The 26,721-nt window shown below is 40.7% G+C and overlaps 4 protein-coding genes across 5 annotated transcripts in view; all 4 read right to left on the bottom strand.

Annotated features, from left to right (window-relative positions):
• Positions 1 to 12,054, bottom strand: part of klhl3 (kelch-like family member 3) — a 15,106-nt gene extending 3,052 nt beyond the window's left edge. Inside the window, exons 1-10 of the mRNA XM_024284116.2 lie at positions 11,738 to 12,054; positions 8,597 to 8,731; positions 8,196 to 8,302; positions 8,007 to 8,128; positions 5,517 to 5,679; positions 5,324 to 5,433; positions 2,268 to 2,384; positions 661 to 810; positions 474 to 591; positions 163 to 360 (exon numbers count right to left, since the gene is read on the bottom strand). Of these exons, the coding sequence (XP_024139884.1) occupies positions 163 to 360; positions 474 to 591; positions 661 to 810; positions 2,268 to 2,384; positions 5,324 to 5,433; positions 5,517 to 5,679; positions 8,007 to 8,128; positions 8,196 to 8,302; positions 8,597 to 8,731; positions 11,738 to 11,787 (1,270 nt within the window). The 5' untranslated portion in view covers positions 11,788 to 12,054. The remainder of the gene's footprint in view (positions 1 to 162; positions 361 to 473; positions 592 to 660; positions 811 to 2,267; positions 2,385 to 5,323; positions 5,434 to 5,516; positions 5,680 to 8,006; positions 8,129 to 8,195; positions 8,303 to 8,596; positions 8,732 to 11,737) is intronic.
• Positions 12,055 to 12,914: 860 nt separating this feature from the next.
• LOC112153735 (heterogeneous nuclear ribonucleoprotein A0) lies at positions 12,915 to 14,479 on the bottom strand. The gene has a single exon (XM_024284114.2). It carries the CDS (start codon positions 14,399 to 14,401, stop codon positions 13,499 to 13,501), a length of 903 nt encoding a protein of 300 aa, XP_024139882.1. The 5' UTR covers positions 14,402 to 14,479; the 3' UTR covers positions 12,915 to 13,498.
• Positions 14,480 to 16,578: 2,099 nt separating this feature from the next.
• LOC112153736 (heterogeneous nuclear ribonucleoprotein A0) lies at positions 16,579 to 18,319 on the bottom strand. The gene has a single exon (XM_024284115.1). The coding sequence runs from the start codon at positions 18,242 to 18,244 to the stop codon at positions 17,357 to 17,359; it is 888 nt and encodes a 295-aa protein (XP_024139883.1). The 5' UTR covers positions 18,245 to 18,319; the 3' UTR covers positions 16,579 to 17,356.
• A 1,177-nt stretch (positions 18,320 to 19,496) lies between these two features.
• Positions 19,497 to 26,721, bottom strand: part of maea (macrophage erythroblast attacher, E3 ubiquitin ligase) — an 11,947-nt gene continuing 4,722 nt past the window's right edge. For both annotated transcript variants that reach the window (XM_024284112.1, XM_024284111.2), the window contains exons 3-9: positions 25,912 to 26,115; positions 24,852 to 24,974; positions 23,763 to 23,839; positions 22,267 to 22,375; positions 20,404 to 20,537; positions 20,065 to 20,260; positions 19,497 to 19,984 (exon numbers count right to left, since the gene is read on the bottom strand). In XM_024284112.1, the coding sequence (XP_024139880.1) occupies positions 19,889 to 19,984; positions 20,065 to 20,260; positions 20,404 to 20,537; positions 22,267 to 22,375; positions 23,763 to 23,839; positions 24,852 to 24,974; positions 25,912 to 26,115 (939 nt within the window). In that variant the 3' untranslated portion in view covers positions 19,497 to 19,888. The remainder of the gene's footprint in view (positions 19,985 to 20,064; positions 20,261 to 20,403; positions 20,538 to 22,266; positions 22,376 to 23,762; positions 23,840 to 24,851; positions 24,975 to 25,911; positions 26,116 to 26,721) is intronic.

Below are 26,721 nucleotides of genomic sequence, written 5' to 3'. Positions count from 1 at the left end.
AAATCACAAAGGAACACTGTAATCTGGATTGGATTGGACTAAAATCTTGAATTACATCTCTTAGTTTGATCTGCAGCATTTACAGACAGCATCTATGACTGTGTTCGACTGAGCTTCACCTCAGACGGCGTGCGTTTCCATGTGTGGCGCTGGGATTGTTACCTATGCTTCCGTTAAAACCGCCCACGGCGTACAGGAGGTCCTGCAGCACCGCGGCTCCCAGGGTGCTGCGGCGTTCCTGCATGCTCGCCACAGAATCCCACTGGTCCTTGGCACCATCGTACACGTCCACCGTCCGTTCTCGCAGCGAGCTGTTGAAGCCCCCGACTGCGAACACGCGGCCTCCCATGGAAACCACGCCTGAAAAGGACGGAGGGAAAAAATGTTTTCAGCCACAACCTCTGCGAGCTTTCTTCATCGACTCCTTCTTTTTGGGTCGGTTCCGTCTATCGGCACGTCAGGAGGTAACTCACCCGCCCTGCAGCGTCTGGACGGCAGGTCGGCCACTTGGTACCAGCGATCCTCCTGGAAGTCGTAACACTCCACACTGCGGATGGCTTTGGGGGCCTGCCCCCCCACCACGATCATCACCTGCAGACGGGAGGACGGTGAGGGTTGTGGAGAGAGCAGACACCTGCCCTGTGGGGGGTTCTTTAGGACCTTGGGGATGCTGACAGGAGTCCGCGGTCTCGTCCGGTCGGTCTTGATGAGGTGCCGCTGGTCAGCCGGCAGCAGGTGATACTTCATGGCTTCAATCAGAAAGTCCTTGCAGGTGTTGTTGTTCTTTATCAAGGCTTCCTCCTCAACAATCTGGAGACACAAACAAGTGAGCTACAGCTGTTCACAACGGGAGGGAGTTCGTCCAGGAGGGAGTTTGTTTGAATGGAATCCTTTTTAAATTAAAAATTAGGGCTGCCAAAAACGATAATTTTAATACTCGACTAATCACCGATTATTTTTTCCGATTAGTCGACTAATCTTAACCATCATAAGCTATAAACTAACTAAAAGACAATCATGATGATAGTTTATTAAACTTTTAATGAATTGTGCAGCCTCTGTCCTTCGGTATTTTCTGGTATTAAAACAAGATTATTCTAGAATAGTTGCATTGCCTGTGATAATGCTAGTGTGAATGTTTTTATCTGAAAGTATTTGCTGAAGATGCTGAAGCTTTTTGCTGAAAATGGTCAAGCAACTGACTTTAATTGCCGCAGGGATTTGATGAAAATGCTAAAGCTATTTGCAAAATGTTAAATTTGCTAAAAGACTGAAAATTTCATTAAAGAACTATGAAAGAGCGCTGAAGTTGACCTAAATTTCTTGAAATTTTGTAGTAAAAATGCTTAAAAATCCCTAATGCATGCCAATTTTGCAAAAATATTTTATGACCTAAACTTCAAATTAGCCCAAAAAACCATAGTAGATGTTAAATTAGCCAAAAAAGCTAGCTCGTTGCTTAAATACTAGCTAAACTCCAAAATAGTCTAAAAAGTCAAAAAAGTTAGCATGTTGCTAAAATATTATTCAGATTTTTTTGAAAATTACTATAAAAGATGAAGACATAGCCCATGAATATATTTAAAGGTTTGTTGCTAATCTGCTTAAAATACTGAATTTGAAGACTTTCTCCTTCATTTCCTTTGGTTCATATTTTGCTCAATATTTCAAAAACTATAAAGTATATGAATACAAAAAAAATACAAGCAGTAATGTCCTGAACAAGCCGAACATTTTGATGCCAAGATTGCAGAAATTGCTGAAAGTGTGATCGAGTTCTTGCGTGCCGAAAAACGTGCAGAAAGGAGCAGGAGAATCACCATAGTAAGAATGTTTACTATTCAAACACAGTTTAATGATGTCGGCAATCGAAACAAGGAGCTATTTTTCACTAAAGGAAAAATTTGGATCTCCATGACTCAAATATCAAAAAAGTGAATTTTTTTGGTACTGAACGCTCACAACTTTGTTCAACTTCACTACACTAACTCCTTATAATATGAAGCAACGACTTTTAAATTAGTTGTTGACTATTTTAATAGTCGATCAGTCGACTAATCGTGGCAGCCTTTTTAACAATGAATACATGGAATTTTAAACAAATGTTTGACTGAAATGTAAACAATTAAAAAACAAGCTCACTTATGAAACAATGTTACATTTTCAAACAAAGTTTTGCTTCATAAGGCTCAAACTTTAAAAAATCTACATTGAGAAAAAAAAGTGACATTCCTCTGGGATTCCTCGGAGCAGAAGCAGCGTTTTACCTGCACCAGGTAATCTCTGGACAGCAGAGGAAGTCGGACGTGCTCCATCAGTGTGGGCATGTACTGCAGACGCTCCGGTTTGTTGTGTTTGATCCAGGTTATCATGGCCTCAAAAACCTACAGAGGGAGTAGAGACTCTTCAAACACAAGCATCCATGGAGACTGCAACGGATCATAAAACTCACAGTTTGGATCGTGTCATGGCTTTAGAGTCGATTCAGATCATTTAAAAGGAAAAAAATACAATAAGATAATAGCTTACAATATATTTTTTTAAAGCTTAAAATATATTTCATAAAATATATATAAAGCACTTCAAAAAATACACACATATCAAAACTTTTGCTCATTGAAGTCTAACATTACTAACATTTTTTAAATCATTTTTTTCATTCTAACGAGATTATAAAGAACAGACAAAGAAGCGTGCCTCCCTCCTTTTCCCGCCTTTTCAGCTCAACTCAGACCGCTGAAATACGTTTGTCATTTTTATACAATTCGCAGCAAAACAAAGCAATTTTTCCAGGAAAAATGTCGACACTAACAAATAAACAAATAAATGATAAATGGATCAGTTCTTCTGGTGTTTAGTTTCTCTGGTAAACGGTTTTGTTTTTGATGCGGATTTCTGGAGCTCAATAAACGCACAAGAAACGCTCGTCAGCTCAGGTTCTGTCAATCAACCCGTTTGTTCTGGGGTTTTAGGGAAATAAAGGGGGGGGGGCTGCTGCATGAGACGGAATTAAGGCGTCAAAAATAAACTAAAAAAATAACTTTTGGGGAGTGCTTTCTTCTACTGATTTTGTTGTTTCATGCAAAAAGTCTCACTTCTGACACCACAACTTTTTCTCAGTTGTGCTTTTTTTTTTTTGTCACAAAATAAAGAGACTTAAATCATATACTCATGGCATCCCGAATGAGAAAGGGAGAAAGGTTCTTCATTATCTTGTTGTAATGAGAAAATGATCCATCCATCCATCCATCCATCCATTTTCTTGACCGCTTCATCCCGTTCGGGGTCGCGGGGGTGCCGGAGCCTATCCCGGCCACTGATGGGCGAAGGCGGGGTTCACCCTGGACAGGTCGCCAGTCTGTCTCAGGGCCTCAATCACACACACATTCACTCTCACATTCACACCTAGGGACAATTTAGAGTCACCAATTCACCTATGAAGCATGTTTTTGGACAGTGGGAGGAAGCCGGAGTCCCCGGTGAAAACCCACGCATGCACGGGGAGAACATGCAAACTCCACACAGAAAGGTCCCAGCCGGGATTCAAACCGGGGCCTTCTCGCTGTGAGGCAAGAGCGCTAACCACTTGCGCCACCGTGCAGCCCCGAGAAAATGATCCAAAAATATTTAAAAAGTAGGGCGGACTGTTTTTGGTCAAGATATTCCTATATAGGAAAAATACTCAAGATAACAATATAAACAACTGGTGCATCTTGAAAAAACAAAAAAAATGACATTTTCAAAAAGTAAGAGAAGCAGCGAATGTCAGAATCTAGAAATATAAGTTCTGTCCGTGCTGTTATAACCATCTCTCTCTGGGTAAAGACGCAGCCGCGGCGTCAATGCTGTTAAATTTCGGTCAAAACTCTCCCACGAGCTTATATCAAACTTCACGCACACAGTCTCTACACTCGCTCCTCTCCTCCTGCTTGCTCGTGAAACCTCGCACAAACGAGTATTCTTACGCTCATGTGACCTCTTCTGCTCGCCTGAGGAAGTATTCTTACGCTCCTAAAACTAGTTCCGCCCCCTTGTGGAGCTTCTCCTGCACGCCTGTGTGAAACTCAACAGTTAAGTAAAAAAAACACAAAAAAGAAACAGGAAATACCCGTATCATTCGGTTTTCAAATTAAAACTAAAAATGAAAAGGGGGAAAAACTACTGTAGTAAAACGAATAATTTTTTATGTTACAATTTAAAAAAAAAAATCAAAAATGAAGCAAACACTTAATGAACATTTAAATTCATTTCTAAGAAGTGTGAGATCACGGGGTGTGGAAAGCACAAAAAGAAGAACTCGTTCAAAATGGATAGCGACCTTAAAGAACGTTAAAACATTGATAGTGGACGCAAATTTGAAGCATGAAGTGCGTTTAGTGTGAACGGGGAATTGGTTTAAATGATATGCGCAGGATCTACGGTGCATGTTAACTCGGGGGTCTGCAACCTTCAACGCTAAAAGAGCCATTTGGTCCAGGTTCTTATGGACTGAAACTCAGTAAGAGCTGACACATTTAACTTCTTCAACTTTTGACAATAGCACGTTCCAGTTCCTTTCAAAATAAAGCACATCCTGTGTTTAATCAGATCCTTCAGCTGCAGCAGATTTGCTTTAATTAAAATGCAGGAAACAAAAGATTCTCTATTATTATGACTTTTGTGTTACTTCAATCCTTTTCTTCTTTTACTAGTGAATAAAACATGACAACATTAGTGTAGAATCCAAAATATTTTAAAATCTATACATGTAAATTCAATAAGATCTGATTATAAACCACTTTGACCTTTTATCATCATTTTAATCAGTTAGGCCTCTCTGACATGTCAAAAATCTAAACCTAAATTAATTAGTTAGTTAATTACTTAAGTTTGAAGTTTTCTTCAAAGCCAAAGAGCCACGATGGAGGAATAAAAGAGCCTCAGGTTGCAGACCCCTACGTTAGCTGAACCAGGACTGGTGATCAGTCATGATTCATTGCACCCCTAATACTAACAAAGTATTGCATATCGGTGCAAAGCCACCTTCTTCACTTTAGAATCCGCTGGAGTTATTTTATTGAGTAAATGGTTAGCACAGAGATAGAGTTATAAAATAGACCATCTTCATGGAGCTGTGGACAGATTTAGTCTGCTGGATGATTCACGTCACATTCAGTGAGCTGTGTCTGCAGCGACAGCAGGATGACACACAGCTGCTGACTGACTGACTGTCATTCTATAGACATCTGCTCCCATGTTTAGCCTCAGCTGTATTAGTTAGTGGAGCGAGTACGCTTTCAGCACACGGATCCATCGTTTCCCCTGACGGGAGGCGTGGTCTGACCTTTTCCTCAGTGGAGACGGTGAGCTTGTCGCTGGCGATGAGGCTGCACACCTGCTGCAGGGACAGGCTCAGGAACTCCTCCCCCTGGACCACCTCGCTGAAGTGCTGCTCTGAGGGACCAACGGGCAGCGTCACACACACGCCCTCATCCAGACAGAGGGGAGGGCTGATGGTGGAGGAGCTCCCAGCTTACCGGCATATGCATCGGCCTGGCTGAGCAGCTGCGTGCACGTGTGCAGGTCGGCGAAGGCTCTGATGCCCAGACAGTTGCTGGGGTGAAGCTGCGCCTGCAGGAACTCGCAGCAAACCTGACGGACGTCCATCAGCTGGAGGAGGCTGGCAGCTGGAAGCAGCACCTGGAAATAAAACGATTAAAGATTTTAATCAGTCGGTTCCAATTCAGAGCTGTGCACGTACATTCAACCCATAACACCAAATGCAACACGGCATCAAGGAAAACAAACATTTACTGCTTACAGAGCGTTCAGTTTGAGTGTTTAAACAGCAGCAGGATGCAGAATTAGAGCCAGAAACAGACCTTCACAGTCCTCAAACATAAAACCCTACAGAGATGCTGGACTCTGTCTTTGGAGAATCAAAGGGCCTTCTTTTATTGAAACTGGGGTCCGTTTCAGGAAGCAGGTTTTGTTGAAACTCTGAGTACATGAACTCCGAGTTAAGGAAATCTCTGAGTTTCTGGTTTCAGAAATGGAGGTAACTTAAAGCTGTAAAAATCGGTTAAACCAAACCCGTTTCATGAAGCTGTGTAAGCTGAACTCAGAGTTCATCACTATGACTCTGTGAACGTAACCTGGTCTGGAACACGTTTCTTTCAGGAAACTCAGAGTTCCCTGCTGTCTCCGCCCCTTCTTAAACTGGAAGATGTTAAAATAGGACTTCCTCATTAACATTTTGAGAACATTCACAATATATACGTCACGTTTCTATCAAAACGGCGTGTTCATTCATAGAGGATCCTGTAGACGAGTAGGCTGGATTAATCCAGACAGAATGTCACTTACGTCGGGAGAGGATTTTAAGATCACGAGCTAATTGCCTGGCGTTTCCCAATTCATTTTTATTTGAGCGATACCGTTTTTCCAGAGACTCGGAATTACACATTCACAATCTCATCTGTCCGTACATCATACACGCCATCCATCATGACCGTGCTCTGACACTTCAACCACTTAATATCAAGAATTAAAATTTTGAGGGCACTCCTACAGCAAGAAGGCCTTGGTTCAAGTTCTCCGGTTCTACGGGGACTCCGGCTTCCTCCCACCGTCCAAAAACATTCTTGATAGGTTTATTGGTTACTCTAAAATTTCCCTAGGTGTGAATGTGAGTGTGTATGGATGTGTGATTGAGGTCCTGCCCGTCCATAGAAACGGGTAGGCTCAGACCAACTTGAACTAATTACTGATGTCATCTGGCTCCAACATGGCGGCAACCGTATTGCAAAAAAAATGGCAACTGAATTGACCTCAGTGATGTCACCACACCTATGGGTGACATCACACTCACTCAATCCAGTTCTCATTTACTGTCAATGAACTTGTGTACGAAATGGCCAGCTGCTCATAAGCCTGAGGATCTTCTTAGAGGTGTCAAACCAGCAGAAGCTCTATCACAGCAGACACACAGGATCAGGAGGAACAGGCAGAATACAGCCCCCTCACTTCTGCAACAACAACAATAAAAGCAGTCTAAATGTTGTGACACATGTGGGGAGGCCAATCAGCCAGGCTCCCTGCTAACAACGGCAGGATTTCCCGGCTCTTCCCACACACGTTTCCGGCTCTAATAATGGGAGGAAGTTTCCCGCCTGCAGCTGCACCCAGCTGAGCCGTGAGCTGAGGAATGAAGGCCTCGCTCGTGTGGCCTCACAGTCACCTCATGGGCTAAACATCTGCTCACCACGTCCTTTCAGACATTCAAAACTCAAACCTTCAGGTTTCCACACCTCTCCATACAGACAACCAACTTCTGAATCATTTCACTGGAGTGAATTTTCAATAAAGTTGACTTCATCAGATGTTATTTTATGAGGATGAAACGTTCAGATCATCAAACTAATCAAAAATTTAGACAAAGATAACACAAGAAATTTATGGGGGTTTTTTATGGAAAAACTCTAAAACAACACAACTGAGATGCAGACTCAGTCTTGTCAAGAAATCAATCAACCAGGAGGAGCCCGACAAAGTCATGAAGACGTTAAAAACATCTTTACAAGCTGATATTCATTAACAAATGAGAAAAATAGAACTGAGGTCCATCAGTCTGGAAAAAACAAAAAACTAAAGCCTTGTCCAAGAGGTTCAAATAGCCTCACAACGAAGACATGCAGGCCTCTCCTGCCTGAGCAAAAGTCACAACTCCACCACAACAAACCTGAAGAAAAATGAGCTCTGACAAAAAAAAAGAAAAAGAAAAGCACAACTGAGAAAAAGTTGAGGTGTCAGAAGTGGGACTTTTTGCATGGAACAACAAAGATCTGCTGCTGACTGAGGACTTTCTGAGGTGGATGAAACCATGATTTCTGCTAACAACAAACTCCTAACAGAGAAAAGTCCTCCATCTGTTCCTGACTCCTACAATGGTTCAGAACTAAAGATTTAACGATTCATTAATTTAATGGAACGATTCTAATTCAGTCTGTTGAAAAACTCAGCATCACCTGCACGTCGTCTTCGGTGACCTCGATCTCCGCTGTGTAAATGTAGTCGATCAGCTTGCTCAGGGTGTGTCCATCCACATCTCTGATCTCCACCTGATGGGCTCTGCTCTCACTCATGTCACCTGCACACACACAGACACGATTAGCAGAGTCTCACAACACAAACGCACAACCCCGGCACGCCAGCACCTGTGAACATGGCGCAGAAGTAGGGGCTGCAGGAGGCCAGGACCACCCTGTGAGCTGGCACCTCCACACTCCCCGCCACCAGCTGGACGTCACACAGCGTCTTTTTGCTAAAGAGAGCAGAAAACGAACTTTACAAGACTGGAATATTATTGTGTTTACAGTCAAATCTGCTGATTTGTAACAATCAGGTTAAAATGATCAGAAATGTCGTAAAATGTACTTTTTTTTTCAAATTCTGCCAGTCATAGGAGAGCTAAAACTGCAGCAGAAGGATAATGTAGCTGAATTGCTTCATAGTTTTCCCACCTTAGTCTTTTTCTCTCTTATAGCTTCCCTGCTGAAACCACGGCTTCAAAGCTGGTTCAAAAGCGACAGTAAACCCAGGACAGAGAGGAACACACCTCCTGAGCTCGTTCATCAGCTGGAAAGCTTTCCTCATGTGCATCTGGTTGAAGGTCTGCGTCCCCCTCCTCCCCATGTCGTCCTCTGAATCCGCGGCGCAGGCTGGACACGGTGAAGCCGGCATGGCCGCCAAACTGGAAGGTGTTGAAATGAGTGGAGATGGGAGAAGATCACCAAGTTAGTACTGGGATTTTTTAAAAGATTTCAATGCCGTTGTTCATCTTTCGGCTTTCACGAATAGTTTTTTGGCTGATACTCTTCCGGATGAAACCCTGTATTGTCAGGGCCCAAGCATGATTGTCTTCCCTAAAGACCCACACTGGATAAAGCTCATTAGAAAGCCTGGAAAGTGAACCCAGGTTCCCTGACTGCCAGTTCTACATTCAGCTAGCTGAGCCTGAATTAAAGGTTTATTCCTGATGTCGGATTTGATTTTACTTCAGTTGTTTTCTGCAGGTTTCTTAGAGATTTTTTTTTATAAATAATTGTATTAATTTGTCTTGAGTTCACGGGGAGAAACTAAACAGATTTAAGCAGAAGCAAAAAAGGCTAAAAATAAAAAAAATGTTTCACCATCCTAAACATGATGAGTTAGCTAGAAATTCTTGTTTTTATTTGAGAGACAAAACTAAAAGGAAAAAGACACTGGAGAAACAAAAACATGTATAGGAGCCTCCATCTTTTTACATCCCTCTCCAGGTGGGGGGAGAGCTCCTGCCCCAGGTGAAGGAGTTCAAAGTATCTTGGAGTTTTGCTCAGGAGTGAGGGAAGGATGGAGCTTGAGATCAATAGGTAGACTGATGCAGGAGACGATTTACTAGTAAACCTATGCTGTTATTCTCCCCTTTGGGCAGGAGATCTGGGTCATGAATGAAAGGAGAAGATCCCAGATAGACGTAGCTGTGATGATTTTTATTCATAGAGCGGTGGGGTGTTCCTTTACACACATCAAGAGAAGCCTGCTGAGGAAGCTCAAGCATCTCTTCAGGACTCCTCCCTGGAGAGATATTCTGGACTGTTCCAGGCTGCTACTCACATGACCTATGTCAATAAAAAGTCTGCAGGTGGCACCAAGTTAATGATTACAATAAAAAGACAGAAGGAAACCCATAAAAATAAGAACAGTTAAAAACATCTCAATTTACTACTAATCATATCTGTTAAAGATGTCTTAAATGCAGCTAATGAGACCAAGGTACGCAACTTCAGACCTCCATCTGTTAACGTGCTCTCCCGCCAGCTTACAGCCCCTTACAACCTAAACACAACATTAGTGGTGCAACAATATTGGAGCTATCCAGCCTTAAATTTTTGATCCAGATTCCTATGAGGACGACGAAAACAAAGATGTTAATGTATCTACGGGGGAATGCATGGAAATTAGGGGTGTGACAATTCATCGATGAATCAATTGATTTCTATTCCTTCGATCCAACCAGATCGATCTGTCGGAGGCAAAATCGAATTGATCTATACCAGGGGTCTTCAACCTTCAACATTTAAAGAGCCAATCTGGTTGATTTCTCACTAACAACAACTCAAAGTCTTAAAAAAAATAAGAAGTTCCTTTGTTTTTATGTTATTTTTATTATTATGATAAACATCAATAAATTATTGTGTTTTTGTACAATAATAAAACAAACATTATGAGAAAAATATTAATTTTCTTAAATAAGTTACACCTTACTTTTGACATGACTTCCTTTCAAAAATTAAAGACAGGATCATCTCAGTGGAGCAATATTTTATAGTAGTAGGTAGTTTAATGTCAGCAGCAATTTAAAAAAAAAAAAGACTATGTGCAGTTTGTTCCATAGTTTTTCCTGGAAATTATATGTATGTAGAAATAATCCAGAGCCAACTGGTGACCCTTACAGCAGACCATATGGCACAATTAAAACCCTTAAATAGTCCACTCTATTATAGTTCGGTGTGTGTGAATTCTGGTGGTGCTTACTGACCTCGAGTTTGGTGGTACATGGCGCTCTGTGTATGTTTTAGTACAATTATAAAGCTCTAACGCTTGGTGGATTGTTGGAGCATTGTGGGTACCGTAGACAGGAGCCTGGAGGGGGGATACTGTCAGTACTATTCTTCAAATGTTTGTGAATGATTTTAATAAAGTTTGATTGTTTTGTTTTGGACTGATGTGCCTCATAGTCAGAAAAATACACTACTTTTAAACATGAAAAACATTTCCATTTTCTTCAACCAGAGGAGCCACAAAGGAGCCATACAGTGTGGTAATAAACTTCTCTTTGGATTATTTTGGTGAACAAAAACGAACAACTTTATGAAGGTAAATGTGAATGAATTTGACATGAATTCTTGTTTACCAGTCCATACCTCAATCCAAATGGTACCTTCCAATATCGATTATAATCAAGTTATTTCACCCTGAAATTATTTTAAGTCGATTTGACATGAATGGCATAAGTCAAGTAATAATGTGAAGTAAAAGATTACTTTTGGACACATAATCTGTACAGCTTGGGAGTCTGTCCTAAGCAGGATTTCAGAGATCTTTGGAGAAGAATGGAGAAGCAGGAACAGCTAAAACCCCTGAAATGACCCAACATCAGCATGGTATGTTTGCTGTTTAACATTTAGTTTCTGTTCAGGGTGGATTATAACACAACTTTCCACTAAAAATGCCAAATAGGAGGGTTGTTATTTCAGACACTCTTTCTACTGATGTGTGATTTCAACCTTTTGGGTCGAAAGGGTCCGTTTTCAAACTGAATTGATTTATTAACAAAGCTGTGCTTTAAAGTGATTAGCTTCGAGCGTCGCTAATCATTCAACTTCTCTGCTAACATAAGCTTTGGAAAGCTATCGTTAACTGCTGTAATGTTCGGCTTTGTCACTACATAAATAATAAAAGTCTATTTCTGTTTTTATCTACGGTAAAACACTTCGGGGAGTGTTGGCTGAGGTTAGTAACTTAACTTCGAACGACATCACCTGAGCAAAGCTAGCTAACTTATCGCAGCTAACCAGGGCTAGCTTAAGTTCCCGTCAAATCTCACTGAATAAAGGGGTCGAAAGTGCGGACACAGGGTTCAGAAACTGTCGACCGGGTGTAGAAACAGCGCCAGACACTGTTTAGGAAAGTAATCCCTGCTGGAGAGCTAACTCACCCCGACGACACAGCGTCCATCCTCCCGGAGTCAGATACCACAGCAGGCATGAGAGCAGCCAGGGCATCCACACAAAGATCGTGTATCTGAGTGATGGCTCACATCGTTCTAAGCAATATTTAAATGTGGACTATTTACAAACCAATGAAGTAGTGTTGTGGAAACATGCTTTCTCGATTTATTTATTTATAATTGTACGGTAAAATATATTCTTTTTGCGTTTTCAGACTAATAAACTAAACTTACAAACTGAACCAAAGAGTATAGGTATAGTTGCCTACCTACCAGAACAAAAGGTAAGCTATTTTTAACATAAATGTGATGTGATGCATATCTGCTTTTTTTTTTAAAATAAACAATCCAACATTGACCAAAGTGGTGACATCTCCCAATCATTTGCATATCTTCCTCTTTTTTTTCGCTGCCACTTTATAAAATGAGTATATCAGAACCCAGAGTTCACTGCTTTCTGTCATACAATCGTGGACAAACACCCTAAAACTTGTCTTTTAAATTGAGTTTAAAAATTAAATTAAGCTTTGAAAGAAAAAAAATTGCGAGACTTAATACAACTACATTTTTTGATGCCACTTGTCATTAGCTAATCAAGTAGTTTGTTACCGGAAGAACTAATTAAATTCAGTTGTCTCCATTACCAGCTGTTACTTATTCTGACACACACACACAATAAAAAAAATAAATAAAAAAACCCTCTGAATTAAAACAAGTGTCTTCGGTGATTTTCAATTTAGTATTAAATTAAAAGACAAAAAAAAAAAAACGAAGTGGCTGTGTTTTATTAAGAAATTAATTAAATACAAAGGGGAAAATAAATGCTTCATCACAGAGTATAAATGATTAAAAGAAACAAGATTTTAATCATCTTAGATTTTTTTTTTAACTAAAAGTTTAAAATGCTGTTGACCTTAAATTTCAAGGTATTCTAAATAAATTCTAAACAAAGGTTTGAGACAATTTTAAGGCTTAAAATTGTCTCAAACCTTTGTTTAGAATGCAGTAGTGAAAGTGGCCCGGCCCTCCCCGGACATGTTACCCATAAGGCACCTCGGCGTAAAATGGCGGGCGGAGGTTTTCTCCGTGTAAATACTGCCTCCTAGTGGCAGGCAGCGGGAATGCATGGCTTTCGATGTATAAAAATCAATGAAAACTCCCAAGATTAGGTGTGTGAAACATTAAAAACTTTAATAAAATCAGAATAAAAACATAGGGCTGAACTGAACACATCGACTTCAATTTTTTTAATCTAAACAAAACATCGTAATAGGGGAAGAAAAAGGAAATTACACTCAAAATTCCGTGACATTTTCAGAAAAATTTTGTTGCCACAAAAATATTAAGATGGAAAAAAAACCTCGAACATTAATCTAGAACCGTGCTACTAGACACTGCCTCCGATTTCTCTTTGAACCCTGAGATTATGATGCAAACAAAACAGATGAACTGATCCGGCCGGACAGAAAGACGAGCTGCGAAGCGGGACTGTCAACGATTACAGTTTTACAAATGGGTCAAAACGAGAAAATTCTGTTTAAAAACACAACAAAAATACAGCTGATAATTCTTAGTAGTAGTAAGGTCCATAATGTGCGGGGGCGGCGGATCTGGGTCAGTCACTTGAAAGGGGCGCAGCTCGTGATGCAACAGAGACCGCTCGCCCCCGCAAGGTATTGTGTGATGTGTGAAGATTCAAGTCCGTATCGATTGACCCCCCCGGTGAAATCTCAGCATGTTGTGGGGGCTCTAATACCCGCCGCCATATCCGCCACCCCGGCCGTAGCCCCCACCTCCACCGGCGCCTCTGTACGGAGCTCCGCTCCGGTAGGAGTAGCTCCCCCCTTTCATCGCTCCATAGCTCGACTGCTGCTGTCCATACCCGTGCCCGAAATCCCCGTTGCTGTATCCAGAGCCCATCTGGTTATCGTAGTCGTCGTATCCTCCGTAGCCACCGCCGCCGCCGTAGCCCCCACTGCCGTTGTAGCCGTAGCCGTACCCGCCTTCATAGCCGCCGCCACCGTACCCCCCGCCGTAGCTTCCGCCATAGCCGCCGCCTCCTCTACCGCCGTAGTTCTGCCCGCCTCTGCCCCGGCCCCGTCCGCGGCCGACGGTGGAGATCTCCTGCTTGGTGAGGGCTTTCTTCACCTCCACCTTGTTCCCGCTGATGGTGTGGTACTTGGCGAGCGCCGCCTTGGTGGCGGAGTCAGTGTCCTCGAAGTAGACAAAGCCGAAGCCTCGCTTTCTGCCGGTCTGCTTGTCGGAGATGATCTCGGACTTCTCCACCCGGCCGAACTGAGAAAAATACTCGGTGAGGTTCTCGGCCTCCACGTGGTCTTTCACACCGCCGACAAAAATCTTCTTGACGTTGGCGACGATGTCTGGGTTGTTCGCATCCTCCCGGGCGATGGCCCTCTTCAATTCCACGTTGTTCCCTTCTACAACATGTGGCTTAGCCGCCATTGCCGCGTCGGCCTCCTCTGGCGCCGAGTAGGTGATGAAGCCGAAACAACGGGACCTGCCGAGCTGCTGGTTCATCACCACAACACAGTCCGTGAGCGCGCCATACTGCTCGAAGTACCCGCGGAGACCTTCATCCGTGGTCTCCACGTTCAGTCCTCCGACAAAAAGCTTGCAAAGTTTCGAAGACATGACTGATTCTTCTCTCAGGACGGTGGCGGACTGAGCCTTCCCTCTCCTTCAATGAACTGCGTCATTACGTAAAGTTTTGCTGGCGTCAGACGTAGAGCTTCCTGATTGGTCGAGTTGAAAAAGAAAAAAAAATCTCCACACTCACGCGGGAGCGAGCTGATAAAGGAAGGATTCTTCCCATTTCTAGTCAAAGGAAGATTGTTTCATTTTTCACGTATAATTTCTAATTTAATTTATCGTCTACTAAAACAGATACTTTAAATGTTTGGTTTTTTTAAATTCACAATAAAACATTTGGTCCAACACAACCATTTTCACTTGTTTTGCCATTGCTGGTAGTTTAAAGATAAGCCGGTTATGTAGAAAAATAAAACTTTAGGAGATTGTGGTGTTGATATGAAAGCTACATGGAGATTCTGAAGTCCAACATGACTTTTTAAAGCAGCACAATTATACCTGACTGTAGCTTCATTATTACTTGGTACCACAACACAAACTACAATAATCTGGTTGTATTAAAGTTCTGCTTTGCAGGAAACGTGGACAAGTACAGATATGACGAGCTGCAGTAAATCACTAAGTCAGTTACAGAAGGAATGCTGCAAATCAAGCTTTACATTTGGCAGCAATATTTAAAACCGACTCTTCAAATCAAACTAAATGTACAAAAGACTCAACTGTTCACAAGAACAAGTTGAAGAAAAAAAATTAACTCTTTAAAACTTATTATCTAACCAATATTTCATGTATCTTCATGTTCAAAATTAATGTTGTTGGAACCAAATCTCCTATTCCAAAAGTGCAATTTAAAACAAAACACTAAATGCATCAATTTACATAAAAAAAGATGACTACGATGTTTGTTAATGTTAAAGCAAACATTCTAAAATGAAGGAAAAAATTAATCTCTGAACAGGAAGGCATTGGCGCACAAAAAGATTTTTCAATAAAAATAAAGAGCTTTTTAGGTTTTTAGAATCATTCCAACGAAATTATCGTATCAAATTGCTTATACATTAAACCCAGTCTTGAACCCCATAAAATACACAATAAGATGTTTTCTTCTAAAACAAGTTTATTTTTTGTAATTCCAGATTCATGATTTCATTGTGTTGTCCTGAAAGCATGCAAACCTGTAAGGCATGTGCAATAATAAAAATGTGCATGGATTTTTTTTTTCCCTAAAAAAAGAAATGTCCAGACATCCAGTAATCTGATGGGAGATGTTGAAAGTCCACCAGAGAAGACTTCTTGCAGAGTCGGTCTAAAAACAGTAACATCCCCCAGGGATTTCTCAGAAATCACTACGACATTGGAAAGAAAAAAAAAAATGTTAGCGATTCATCTCCACCCATTTATACATTTCGTGCTTTGGGAAAAAGTATCCACCTTAGAGGCAAAAGCACAAACATGTTTGTCCCCATCAGCAAGGAGATCCACCTCCATCGCTTTCAGGGAGACGTCCTCACTTCCAGGTTACAGAAGCAACCTGGAGGAAATGAGAAAACACCAATGAGACACAGGAAGACATTGGATTTTAAAAAGATACATCAACCTAGTTTTTCATATTTGAAAATTTTGGAGCAAAATTGCATCCCATTCCACCCCAAAAACATTAAGCCACCAATTCTCATAAGATTAGCTACAAGAAATCGCACGAGTTAAAAATACTGGCGCACCATGTCAAAGATACGCCATACAAGGTTGACCAACACAGAGTGAAGACAGGTTGATTTTACATACCTAGTTGGCTGGATGTGGATATCCTAAAGAGATATTTCAGACTTCTATCACAATCGACCCCAGGTAATCAACAGGGTCCTGCTGTAGCCTACAAACAAACTGCTACGGCTATTTTGGCTGGGATAGCCTACTGGTAAGAACACCTAAATATAGGAATAATCAAAGATAAATAACAGAGCCCTCAAGTCCACATAGTCAGTGTAAATAAATGAATCATTTGTAATTACCTACAAAAAAATGTTATATATGTATATAAAATAAAGTCACACCCTATGAAGCCTACATGCATCGGCTCTGGGTAGACTACAACCATTTCACCCACCTGAAAGTAAGGCATTAAACTGGTAATGCTTCCATGTAACTAAACAAGACGGCGTCTTATAACCTGTGAATAAACTGTGGGAAGCCTGGTTAAAGAAGTAAGATAACTAAGCTAAGTGGTATATCGTTTTATTTAAAATGAACATACATAAGCATACCAAAGTGTTCCAACATTGTTTGTTCTCCAGACATGAGGGATTACAATATACATTAGGTACTGCTACAGGTAATAAAGATGAACATTAAGACTGAAACTATACGTGTGGAGTTTACATTTGGATGAAGAAAACAAGGAGGCTAGACCTTTAAGGATCACGTGTCGCCGTCGCTGAAAGACCAAAGAAATCATACACAATCGATGTCCAGTATAACATGTCTAATAAGAAAATCAAACATTTTTTATCGTCACACAATGAATAGTCACACTAATTTTACTGCTGAAAAAAAAAAAAGAATCCAACTTTTTAAAACTGCAAATATTAAAATAATCATCAGGAAAACAATCCTACATCGAAGGTTTTAACACGAGTGAACGCAAATAAAAAAAGAAAAAAACAAAAAAATATATATATTCCAACTCTACACGACAACCACACGCTGCCTGTGTGGGTTCATAAAAGAGGGGGGTCCTGCACGTTTAAATCTTCTGGTTTTGTGTGTCCTAGTTGAACGAAACAACCTCTGTTCGTTTTTAAATCAGGTGTTCTGGGACGTGACCTTCCTACCTGTTTGGGGATTTGGAGGTCTTCTTTATGAATAGGGGATCTTTTTGTCCTTATCGTCTGCCGTAGTTGGAATTGACAGCAGAGATTATTTTGCGTTCAAAACCTTGTTGGGGTGGTTCATTCGTGGTAGGAAGTGGGGTTGTTTCTCTCCGATGCAGCTCTGGGCCTAGTAGCCGCCGCCATAGCCTCCCCTGGAGTAGCCCCCGCCGCCTCCGCCTCTGGTGTAGGGAGCGGAGCTTCTTTGGCCGCCGAAGGGCCCTTTCATCGGGCCGTAACCAGAGGAGTGCTGGCCATAGCCGCTACCAAAGTCGTTGTAGCCATTCCCGCCTCCGTAACCACTTCCCTGGTCGGAATAGCCGCCTCCGTATGGGCTGCCGTACCCCCCGTAACCGCCATATCCTCCGCCATTTCCATAGCCGTAGTTTCCGCCATAATCCCTGCCGCCGTAGCCATTTTGGTTTCCCCTCATGCCTCGGCCTGGTCTGCCTCTCGGCGCCATTCCGGTTCTGCTGGCTGCCTGCATCTCTTGCTTGGTCAGAGCCTTCTTTACCTCAACTTTGTGTCCATTGACCGTGTGGAACTTCACTACGACGGCCTTGTCTGCCGAATCGTGGTCTGTGAAGTACACAAAGCCGAACCCTCTTTTCTTTCCGGTCTCCTTCTCGGAGATGACTTCGGATTTCTCAACTTGGCCGTACTGGGAAAAGTAGTCGGTGAGGTGGTCTTCTTCGATGTCGTCTTTCAAGCCCCCGACGAAGATTTTCTTCACCTTGGCAAGAGCTTCGGGCCTGTTGGCGTCTTCTCTTGCAACAGCTCGCTTAACCTCGACCGCGTTGCCGTCGACCGTGTGCGGCCTTGCAGCCATGGCTGCGTCGGCCTCCTCCGGCGTAGAGTAGGTCACAAAGCCAAAGCAGCGAGACCTCTGCAGCTGCTTATTCACGACGACGACGCAGTCGGTGAGGGTGCCGAACTGCTCGAAGTGCTTGCGCAGCCCATCGTCGTCGGTGTCCACGTTGAGCCCACCGACGAAAAGTTTGCAGAGCTGGTCGGTCATTTTTCGGGTATGGCAAGATGACTGTCGTTGTCTGAACTCAACAAAGCAGCGATCTCAAGATGGCGGAGGGAGAGGAAGGAGGCTGTATTTATACGTCACAAGGTGTGACGACATGCGAGCTCGCGCGGCGGCGACGCCTTTTCCGCTTTTCCCAGTTAAAGACGGACGAAACCATCTGAAAATGTCTGCGTTCGTCCATTTTAGTAAAAGCAGCTTTGAATAAACACGCAATTATTAAACCTATAAAATGCGTATATATTTTTAAAATACCATATAACAACGTAACATGGTAATAATATGGAACTAAACCAATGATTTATATGAGTTTTTGCTATATATTAAGGCTAGTCTATTGTCTACAAGGGTCTCTTCTAACCACGTGTCTGAAACAATTGATCCTTTAATAATCAAAAGTCGGCAAACTAAGATGTCAAATTACTAAGGAGAAATAAAAATTACTGTTGTTAATATTTTTGACCAGGAAGATTTAGGCAAAGTGTACATAAGTGTACTTAGCACCATACTTCTATAACTTCTGAGCTTCATATGGCCCCCAGTTATGTTCTTTAGCCATGAATAAAAGTCTAATTACTATTACGTGCATCTACTTTTAAGACCCACTCCAGTGACAATGTTTTTAACATGTTTTTGTACAATTTTTCCCCTAATGTTGGACATTTTTGAAGAAAATTCGTAGTATTATTTGTTCAAATCAGTGTGAATGAGGGAAAGACAAAAAAAGTAATTTGAAAAAGATTGTATTTGTTGCAAAGAAAATAAACTGGGCCTCAAGTTCCATTGTGATGCATCCACTTGCAGACAAATGGATCCACGAATGTCTTCGTTTTCCTTGTCTGAGCTGGTATCTGGTTCAAAACTGTTCGAATGGGCTCCAATATTGCTCCCCAGTCTTGTGGCTAATGTTAGGTTGGGAGTGTGGAGGGCTGTAAGCTAGCGGGAATATGTGTAACCAGAAGAATGTCAGGAAGCAAACATTTTTGTACTACACAAACATGGAACCGAGTCTTATGTTGATGAGGCTCTTCTACATCAATGTTGTCTACATCTTTTAGTATTGCAATGCATCAAAAAGAAATAAAAAATAATGTTATTTAGTGTTAGTTTAGTTGATGAACCCTCACAGGAGACATAAACTTGATCTTTCTTTGAAATCATGTCAAATTATGGTTAGTAATTTGTGGGCATTTAACAAAAAAAACAAACAAACAAACAAAAAAAACAAAAGCCAAAGTTAAGATCAACAAGTTTTTTTTATTTTTTTATTTTGTTTTAGTAAAATCAGAACATTTACCTAAACAGAACTTCAATCCCATCAGTCTTCAATCCTGATAACAAAAGGCCTATGAGATCATGAAAATGTTGATAGTCCATGTGCTTGAACAGATCAAATACCTTCTAGTCACATCTAAAACAGTCTGAAAGAAGACGAGCCCAGTATCTGTGTGATAAAAATGGGAGGGGGTGGGAGCACTCGATCACCTAGTGGCAAAGGGATGTCGAAGACCTGTAAATGGAGGAAGGGCACTGGATCACAGCTCCACTGTCTGCTCAGAGTACACCTGATCACAGGAGATGGACTCTGGGCTATATTTGATCTTTTTAACACTTAAACCATGTGAGCGATCACATGATGTAGACCTTCTCCGCCTGAGAGAAGTTGAAGACTTCTTTGGTTCTGGGACAAACCACTTTGTCATCTTGGCGAATGGACAGAAGGGACTGGTGGAGAAAAGGGATGGGATTATTACATTTGATGGAATTTTGTGGTCAGACACTGCTTTTATTTAATGCATACTTACATTGTAGCCATAGACGTATCCATTAGGCAGCATCATGGGAGGGTTGTTTTCATTCATAACTTCCCCAGAGATCTTACAGACTAGTCTAGAGTTGGCACAGTGAGCCATGGGTAGTGGCTGGGCCAGTTTGTTCAGAGATTTACTGCACACGGGGCAGTCTGGGTTTTTAGAGGTCCCGTCCTCCTTGTAGCATTGACTGATGTGAGCATTAAGGATCACAGTTTATGTCTTTTACAGGATATTATTTCAACTGATAAGAATATAAATGTTATATTTGTATCTTTAGCAGTTTTGACAGTTGAAATGATCACATTAATAGGAGTTGAATCGAAAGGATACGGTGTCTTGATAGCAGACAGACCAGCCTGGAGGGTGATAGTGAAGACAGAGTTGTTGCCCAGCTGGTGCAGTCTGTAATTGTCATAGCGGAACTGCTGAATCAGCATCTTCCAGCGGGCTGGATCCAACAGATCCTGATGGAACAAGACGGAAGGGTATGGTCATTTTCACAAACAAGTATGTATCCCCTGCAAAACCAGCACTGAAAGCCTCTCCAACACAAACTGGGAGCAAACTCTAAACTTGAGGGCAGCATAACAAAAGGCTTGCATGTGTTGACCAGCAGGAACTTTGATCAAATACACAAAACTGGGGTAGCCCTGAATTGCTCATTACAAAAACATTTTAAAGATCACAACAATCAATAAAATAGCAAAACAAACACATTTAGAGATCAAAACAAAATTCCAGAAACCAAAACATAAAAATAAAGCATTTTTCCAGAAATCAAACTGAAATGTTAAAACTGAATCAAAAGAGGTGGGAGGTGGCTGACTGAATGATGACATATGTCCATCAAGTCAACCGAAACTTATTCAGCTTGAAGCGAAACTGGACGAGCTGATCGTACAACTTTAATTAGTATGCAGACATTAAAGATGCATTGTGAAAAAACTCAAACAATTTACTTTTTGGTTTCTGGAATTTGTTTTCAATTCCAAAATGTAATGCTGTTTTTTATTATTAGTTTTCTTTTCTAAGCTGCCAGAAATTGTGATTTTTAATATGTTCTTACGTTGGGTGTTTTTTTAGTGATTTGCACCTTACACCATACAAACCAAACCAGATATTTTTTTTCACTTTTGTCCTTATTATACAAAAAAGAGAAAAATAGGAGTATGTATGCAAATGGGATTTTTGAAACATGGAACAGGCTAATGTTGGATACCCAAGATTTATACTCCGTAAGCCTATAATTGACACCTTACTTTCAAATGGCTGCAGTGATATGGGCAAAGAGAAGGCAGGAAGCACCACAAGAAGCCACAGGGAGACTGTAGTTTTGAGTCAAGCAATACAATACCTGTTGCGATACGTGTCCCACGGTATGTATCACGATATATCTTACGACTGCACCAGAACAAAACTCTACCTGAATATTAATGTGCCTTTAATGTTGATAAAAATGGCAAAAATAATTTCATATAATGATCACAACATTAAGCACAGGGAATTTATCTCATAACTTGTATAATTTTGACAAAATCTATTTTTATGGAGGGTAAAATATTGTAAGTTATTTAAGGTTTAAGTTGATTTATTCTGGAATAATATTCATGCCTTTTTATTATTCATAATTATGTTAGAAAGTTATGGTTTTAAAAATTGTCATTCTGCTAGCTTTTTGGAGTATTTTGGCATTTACTAACATTTTTTATGCTATTTTGGAGTTTAGCAATGTTTTTAGCTACACGCTAGCTGTTTTGGCTGATTTAGGCCTTCTTTCATTTTTAGGCTGTCTTAGAGTTTGGCTATTTTTTCCGATACTAGCTGTTTTGGCTATCCTGAGTCATTTTTTTCTTATTTTTTTTAAGGCTAATTTGGCATTTAACTAATATTTTAGCTGGCTTTCAGCTGAAGCGTTTTTAGCCATCAATTTAAGCATCTTCAGCTGCCAAATTTAGCTTACAGCATTCACACTAGCATTATCACAGGTAATGCTATATCCATAGTTCATAATTATGTTAAAAAGATACACTTTTAAAGTTTTAAAAATTTATTTTTAGAGTGTTCAGTTAATGCTTATCCTGTTCGGCCCACGACCTAAGGTGTGTTTTGGATTTTGGCCCCCTGTGTGATTGAGTTTGACACCCTTGCACGTTTCTGGTAAAAGTATCACCTAACCAAGACCAATGATGTTACCTTATAAGGAGAGATGTGTGTGTCTGATGGGAAAGCTAGCATGCCCATCACCTGCCGGACCTCATCCAACTGTCCCCCCTCGGCTTGGCTGAAGTGCTTCCGTGCATGCCTGAAACACACAAACCTGTAAGTGACAGCCTCAAAGACCCACTCTGATGATAGATTTTGTTCATATGGTGTTTTTCTGATGATAGAGGAGAAACTGTTGTGCATCAAGAAGACACGAAAAAAAACGTCATTTGAAAAAGATCTTATTTGTCATGTAGAAAATGAACTGGGACACAAACTCCCAGCTACACTCCATTCTGATGCATCCACTTGCAGACAAATAGATATTTGTTTTCCTCATCTGAGCTGGAATCTGGATCAAACTGTACAGTTGGATACCTCCAACATTGTTTGCCATTTTTGTTGCACCAATAATGTTAAGTTTAGGGTGTTAAGGTGTTTAAGCTAGCCGATGAGTGTGTAAACAGGTGTCAGGTATCAGGATGGTAGATGTTTTGACAGGCATTTCTATTGTTTAAGGTTTAAAGATTTCTGTTGTTAAGGGTTTAAAAAGAGGAAAAGTAAAAAGATCGCCAGTCAATCAAAAACAGAATTTTTTTTGACCAAAATGAGGGGTGGGGGCGACCCAGTATCATTAATAACAGGTGTGGAAAACAGTATCGTTCCAGTAAAAACTAGTAGGGAAACGCCAGGCAATCGACTCGAGGCCTCAAGATCCTCTCTCGACGTAAATGACATTCCCTCCAGATTAATCCACCCTCCTTGTCTACGGGATCCTCTATGAACAGACATGCAATTTTGGTTTTAGCCTGGTGGAAGCGTGATGTCTCTAATGTGAATGTTCTCAACATTTTAATGAGGAAGTCCTTTCTGAACATCCATCATTTTAAAAAGGGGCAGAGACCGCAGGGAACTCTGAGTTTCCTGAAGGAAACCTGCTCCAGACCAGGTTACATTCACAGAGTCAGTTGCCATAGTGATTGATTCTGAGTTCAGCTTACCCCGCTTTGTGAAACAGGTTTGGTTTAACCCACTTTCACGGGTTTAAAGTTAACTCAGTCTCTGAAACCAGAAAGTAGGAGTTTCCCTTAACTCAGGGGTTCACAAACTCAGAGTTTCAACAAAACCTGCTTCTTGAAACAGCCCCCTGCCAACAAGTGAATTTCTAATGAACTCCTGCTGCTCTGCAGAAACTATGTCTTAGAAAATGACATCCTTTTATTTTGCCTAAAAACAGCATAATCATAATTAAAAGACCACTGGGAACGCTTTTACAACAGATCAAAAGATGATCGAAGAGAGACTTAAACTCCTTCAACCTTGAATTTTTGTCCAAATATATATAAAAAAGGGACTTTTTTTAACTGTTCAAGGTAATAATAAAATAAGTAGAGTCCTGTACTAAATGGTACATTGCAACTTAGTGACATATGGAGTGATGCGGTTAAAGTCTGGTGTACATCTGTGCTTGTGTTGCTGAGGAGTACCTGACTGCATCCATGCGCTTGTTCTGTCTGATGAGCTCGATGAACTCCTGGATTCTGAGGCTGAACTCAAGACAACTCTAAGAGAGAAAAGATGCAGTTGTTTTCACATTCATTCAGGTTGTTGTTGTTGTTGTAGGGGTATAACATTTTGCTTTAACATTTTCAGACAAAAGAACACAAATATTAACATTTTTTATGATATTTTAGCATCTATATTAAACACTGAATGAGGTTTATTAACATAATTAGATTAATTAATATCTAAAGGGAGACTATTATCTAAAATGACCAAATGAATACAATGCTTACAAGCTTAAAAAATATATTGCCTATCTTTGTCAACAATATATTGAGTTTTTTGCAGTACCTCATCTAAAGTGTTACCAACATTAGTTTGTTTTTTAATAAGGTCTTAAAAAAACATTACAGAAGTTTGCTAAATCTGACAAACCTGTCAGCTCATTTTTATTTGCTGAACTTTTACATTTGCTTCCTCATAGTGGCAGTTCTGCTGTTTTAGCTACAGACCTCAGAGCATGTGACATGCTCTGCATGGGGGTGATCTGAGGAATTTCAAAGAGGTTCTGGACTCAAACTTCTTGCGGAGTATGAAACAGCTTGGCCAGAAATGCCACTGCTCCTGCAGTGAGCAAGACAATGAATCCAGGCTGGAAACTGGCCTTTAAGCTCCTCTCTACTGCTCATTTTCTCCTCCTCTCTGGAAGCTGTGGCTGCGGTCCAATGCAAATGTTCAAAACATCTTAAAATAACCCACTATTTTTTTTATTTTTATTAAAAAATGATCCAAACAGAGCAGGGCTTTTGTTCTGCTGGTTTCTAATTCTGTCCTTCACAAACAGAGATAGACATCCGCAGCTCTGCTGTCTTTTCTCTGCAACCTGAACCCGACTGTAAACCCTACAGAGAAGAGGAATTGTCGTATATGTTTCGTCTTACATTTCATTACTTCTGCAATCGTTCCGCACTCATCTCTTCTCCTATTTTCAACTCAGACTGATTTTTCTCATAAAAATATTCTTTTGAGTGGGTCTTCAAAAGCTTTTCATTTCATGCTGATGTATGAACTACCTTCATTTTGCGGAGGCGGGACTTGTTGTCATGGCACCAGGCCAGACAAGTAGCCGTCTCCTGCCTCTCCAGAGACTCCTCCACCTCCTTTGCTGTGAGAAACATCTCAATGTTGACCAGATCCTGAGAACACAACAGAAGCTTTGTGTTAACCACAGACATGAGGAGTTGTCAGGAAAGAAGCAGAACATGTTCATATGTGTTCATTTCTCTCTAACTCAGGGCTCTGCATGTGGCTCCGGAGCCTCAGGTGGGTCTTTTATCCTGTTATTGTGGCACTGCAGAAAAATGCTAATGATTCAAATGATAAATTAGTTTTTCAGTTTTTGTAATTTCTGTTTAAGTTTTAATATGTCAAACCACAGAGTAAAATAATGTCAGAAATTCTGTAAAAATGTTCTTTAAATGTGTTTTATTGTCCCGTTAGTCAAATAAAAGTCTTCATAATTCTCATATTTTGGTAAATTGCTCTAAAGTGGTTAAAGTTTTAAACAAATGCAGTTTAAAACAATAAAAATGTTCAAGAATTATGTGTTTTTTGCCTCACATCTTAAAAAGCAAGAATAAAAAGCTCCTTTTATTTTTAATGTTTTGTTTTTTTTAAATAATAAAATTTTACTTCAATGTTGTTTATATTTTAAAGTGAAATGAGAAAAATAATGGTGGTGAACCAAAATCCTAATGATGTTTGACTGTCTTGCATTCAATTTTAAAATTACTCTGCTGCAGCAGCAGGATCTTAATTGGTGTATTTTATTCTGAAATAAACTTGTGCGTGGTGCTGTCAAAAGTAAAAGAAATAAAAACAGTTATAGAAACATATAGACACTGTTGTAATTCAATATTGTAATATATCAAATCTACATTTTTAAAATGATTTTTATTGATCGTAAAAACATAAATATTGTGTATTTTTCTAAACGATAACGTGAGACTTTCCGGCTGTCGCTGAATTTTGATCTGTAAGAAACTGGACCAAATTAATGTTAAAGGTTGCAGACCCCTGCTGTAACTCAACTAAAAAACTAACAGGCGCCACAATCAACACAGAAGTATTGACCTCAATGCCGCTCTGTTTGGCCAGTTTGACAGCAGTGTTGTAGTAGCCGCAGCGCAGCAGATGCTCCACCATCATGCGGTCCATCCGTTTCTTCTTCCACAGGTTGACTGAAGCAGGCTGGTCCCCGCTGTGCTCCTTCAGGTGCTCGATGCGGCGCTTGCACAGCTTGGCGCTCTCGTCCTCTGCTTGAATGGACTCTGCAGCCTTCAGAGGACACAAACATCAAATCGCAAAAAAACAGAAAAAAAGTTTGGGGAAAAGCTAGCGTGCATCGATGCTCACTAGATTAGCGTATATAGACCACAATGCATTGCGGTCAAACAAAAAAACATGTTTAAATGTAATTTTTTTTTAAATAAACCATCCACATTTTAACCATATGAACACAGTGGAGTCATAAATAAACGTTGTGAAATCTTCTTAGTGATTCGATTTTGACTTTGTGAAATTGGTGACGTCATATCCAGCATTTAGAAAAACTAAAGAAAAGTAGTGAGCATCGTGTCCGAATTGCCTTTAAAATCCAGGGCACTAGATAGTTTTTAAACAGACAGACACACTACATGAGCAAACAGGACTGACTCTAGCACTAGCAGATCACTGGGTTTCTCAGAAACGGCACAAAAACTCCAACTCTCTTCTTCCACAGGAAGAGCTGGCCTGGACTCGCTTGATAGGAATGTTAACCGCCTGCTTTGCCTTGTTTGTGAGCTCCAGTCCAAAGTGAACCTCAAAAGGCTGAAAAGCTAAATTATGATCTTGACAAAAGCGTCTTTGTGCGAGTGGTTGTGTTGGAACAGAAAACTAGCA

Source organism: Oryzias melastigma, linkage group LG10, assembly GCF_002922805.2.
Source record: "Oryzias melastigma strain HK-1 linkage group LG10, ASM292280v2, whole genome shotgun sequence".
NCBI classification, from domain to species: domain Eukaryota; kingdom Metazoa; phylum Chordata; class Actinopteri; order Beloniformes; family Adrianichthyidae; genus Oryzias; species Oryzias melastigma.
This window is presented reverse-complemented; position numbering and strand designations above follow the sequence as displayed.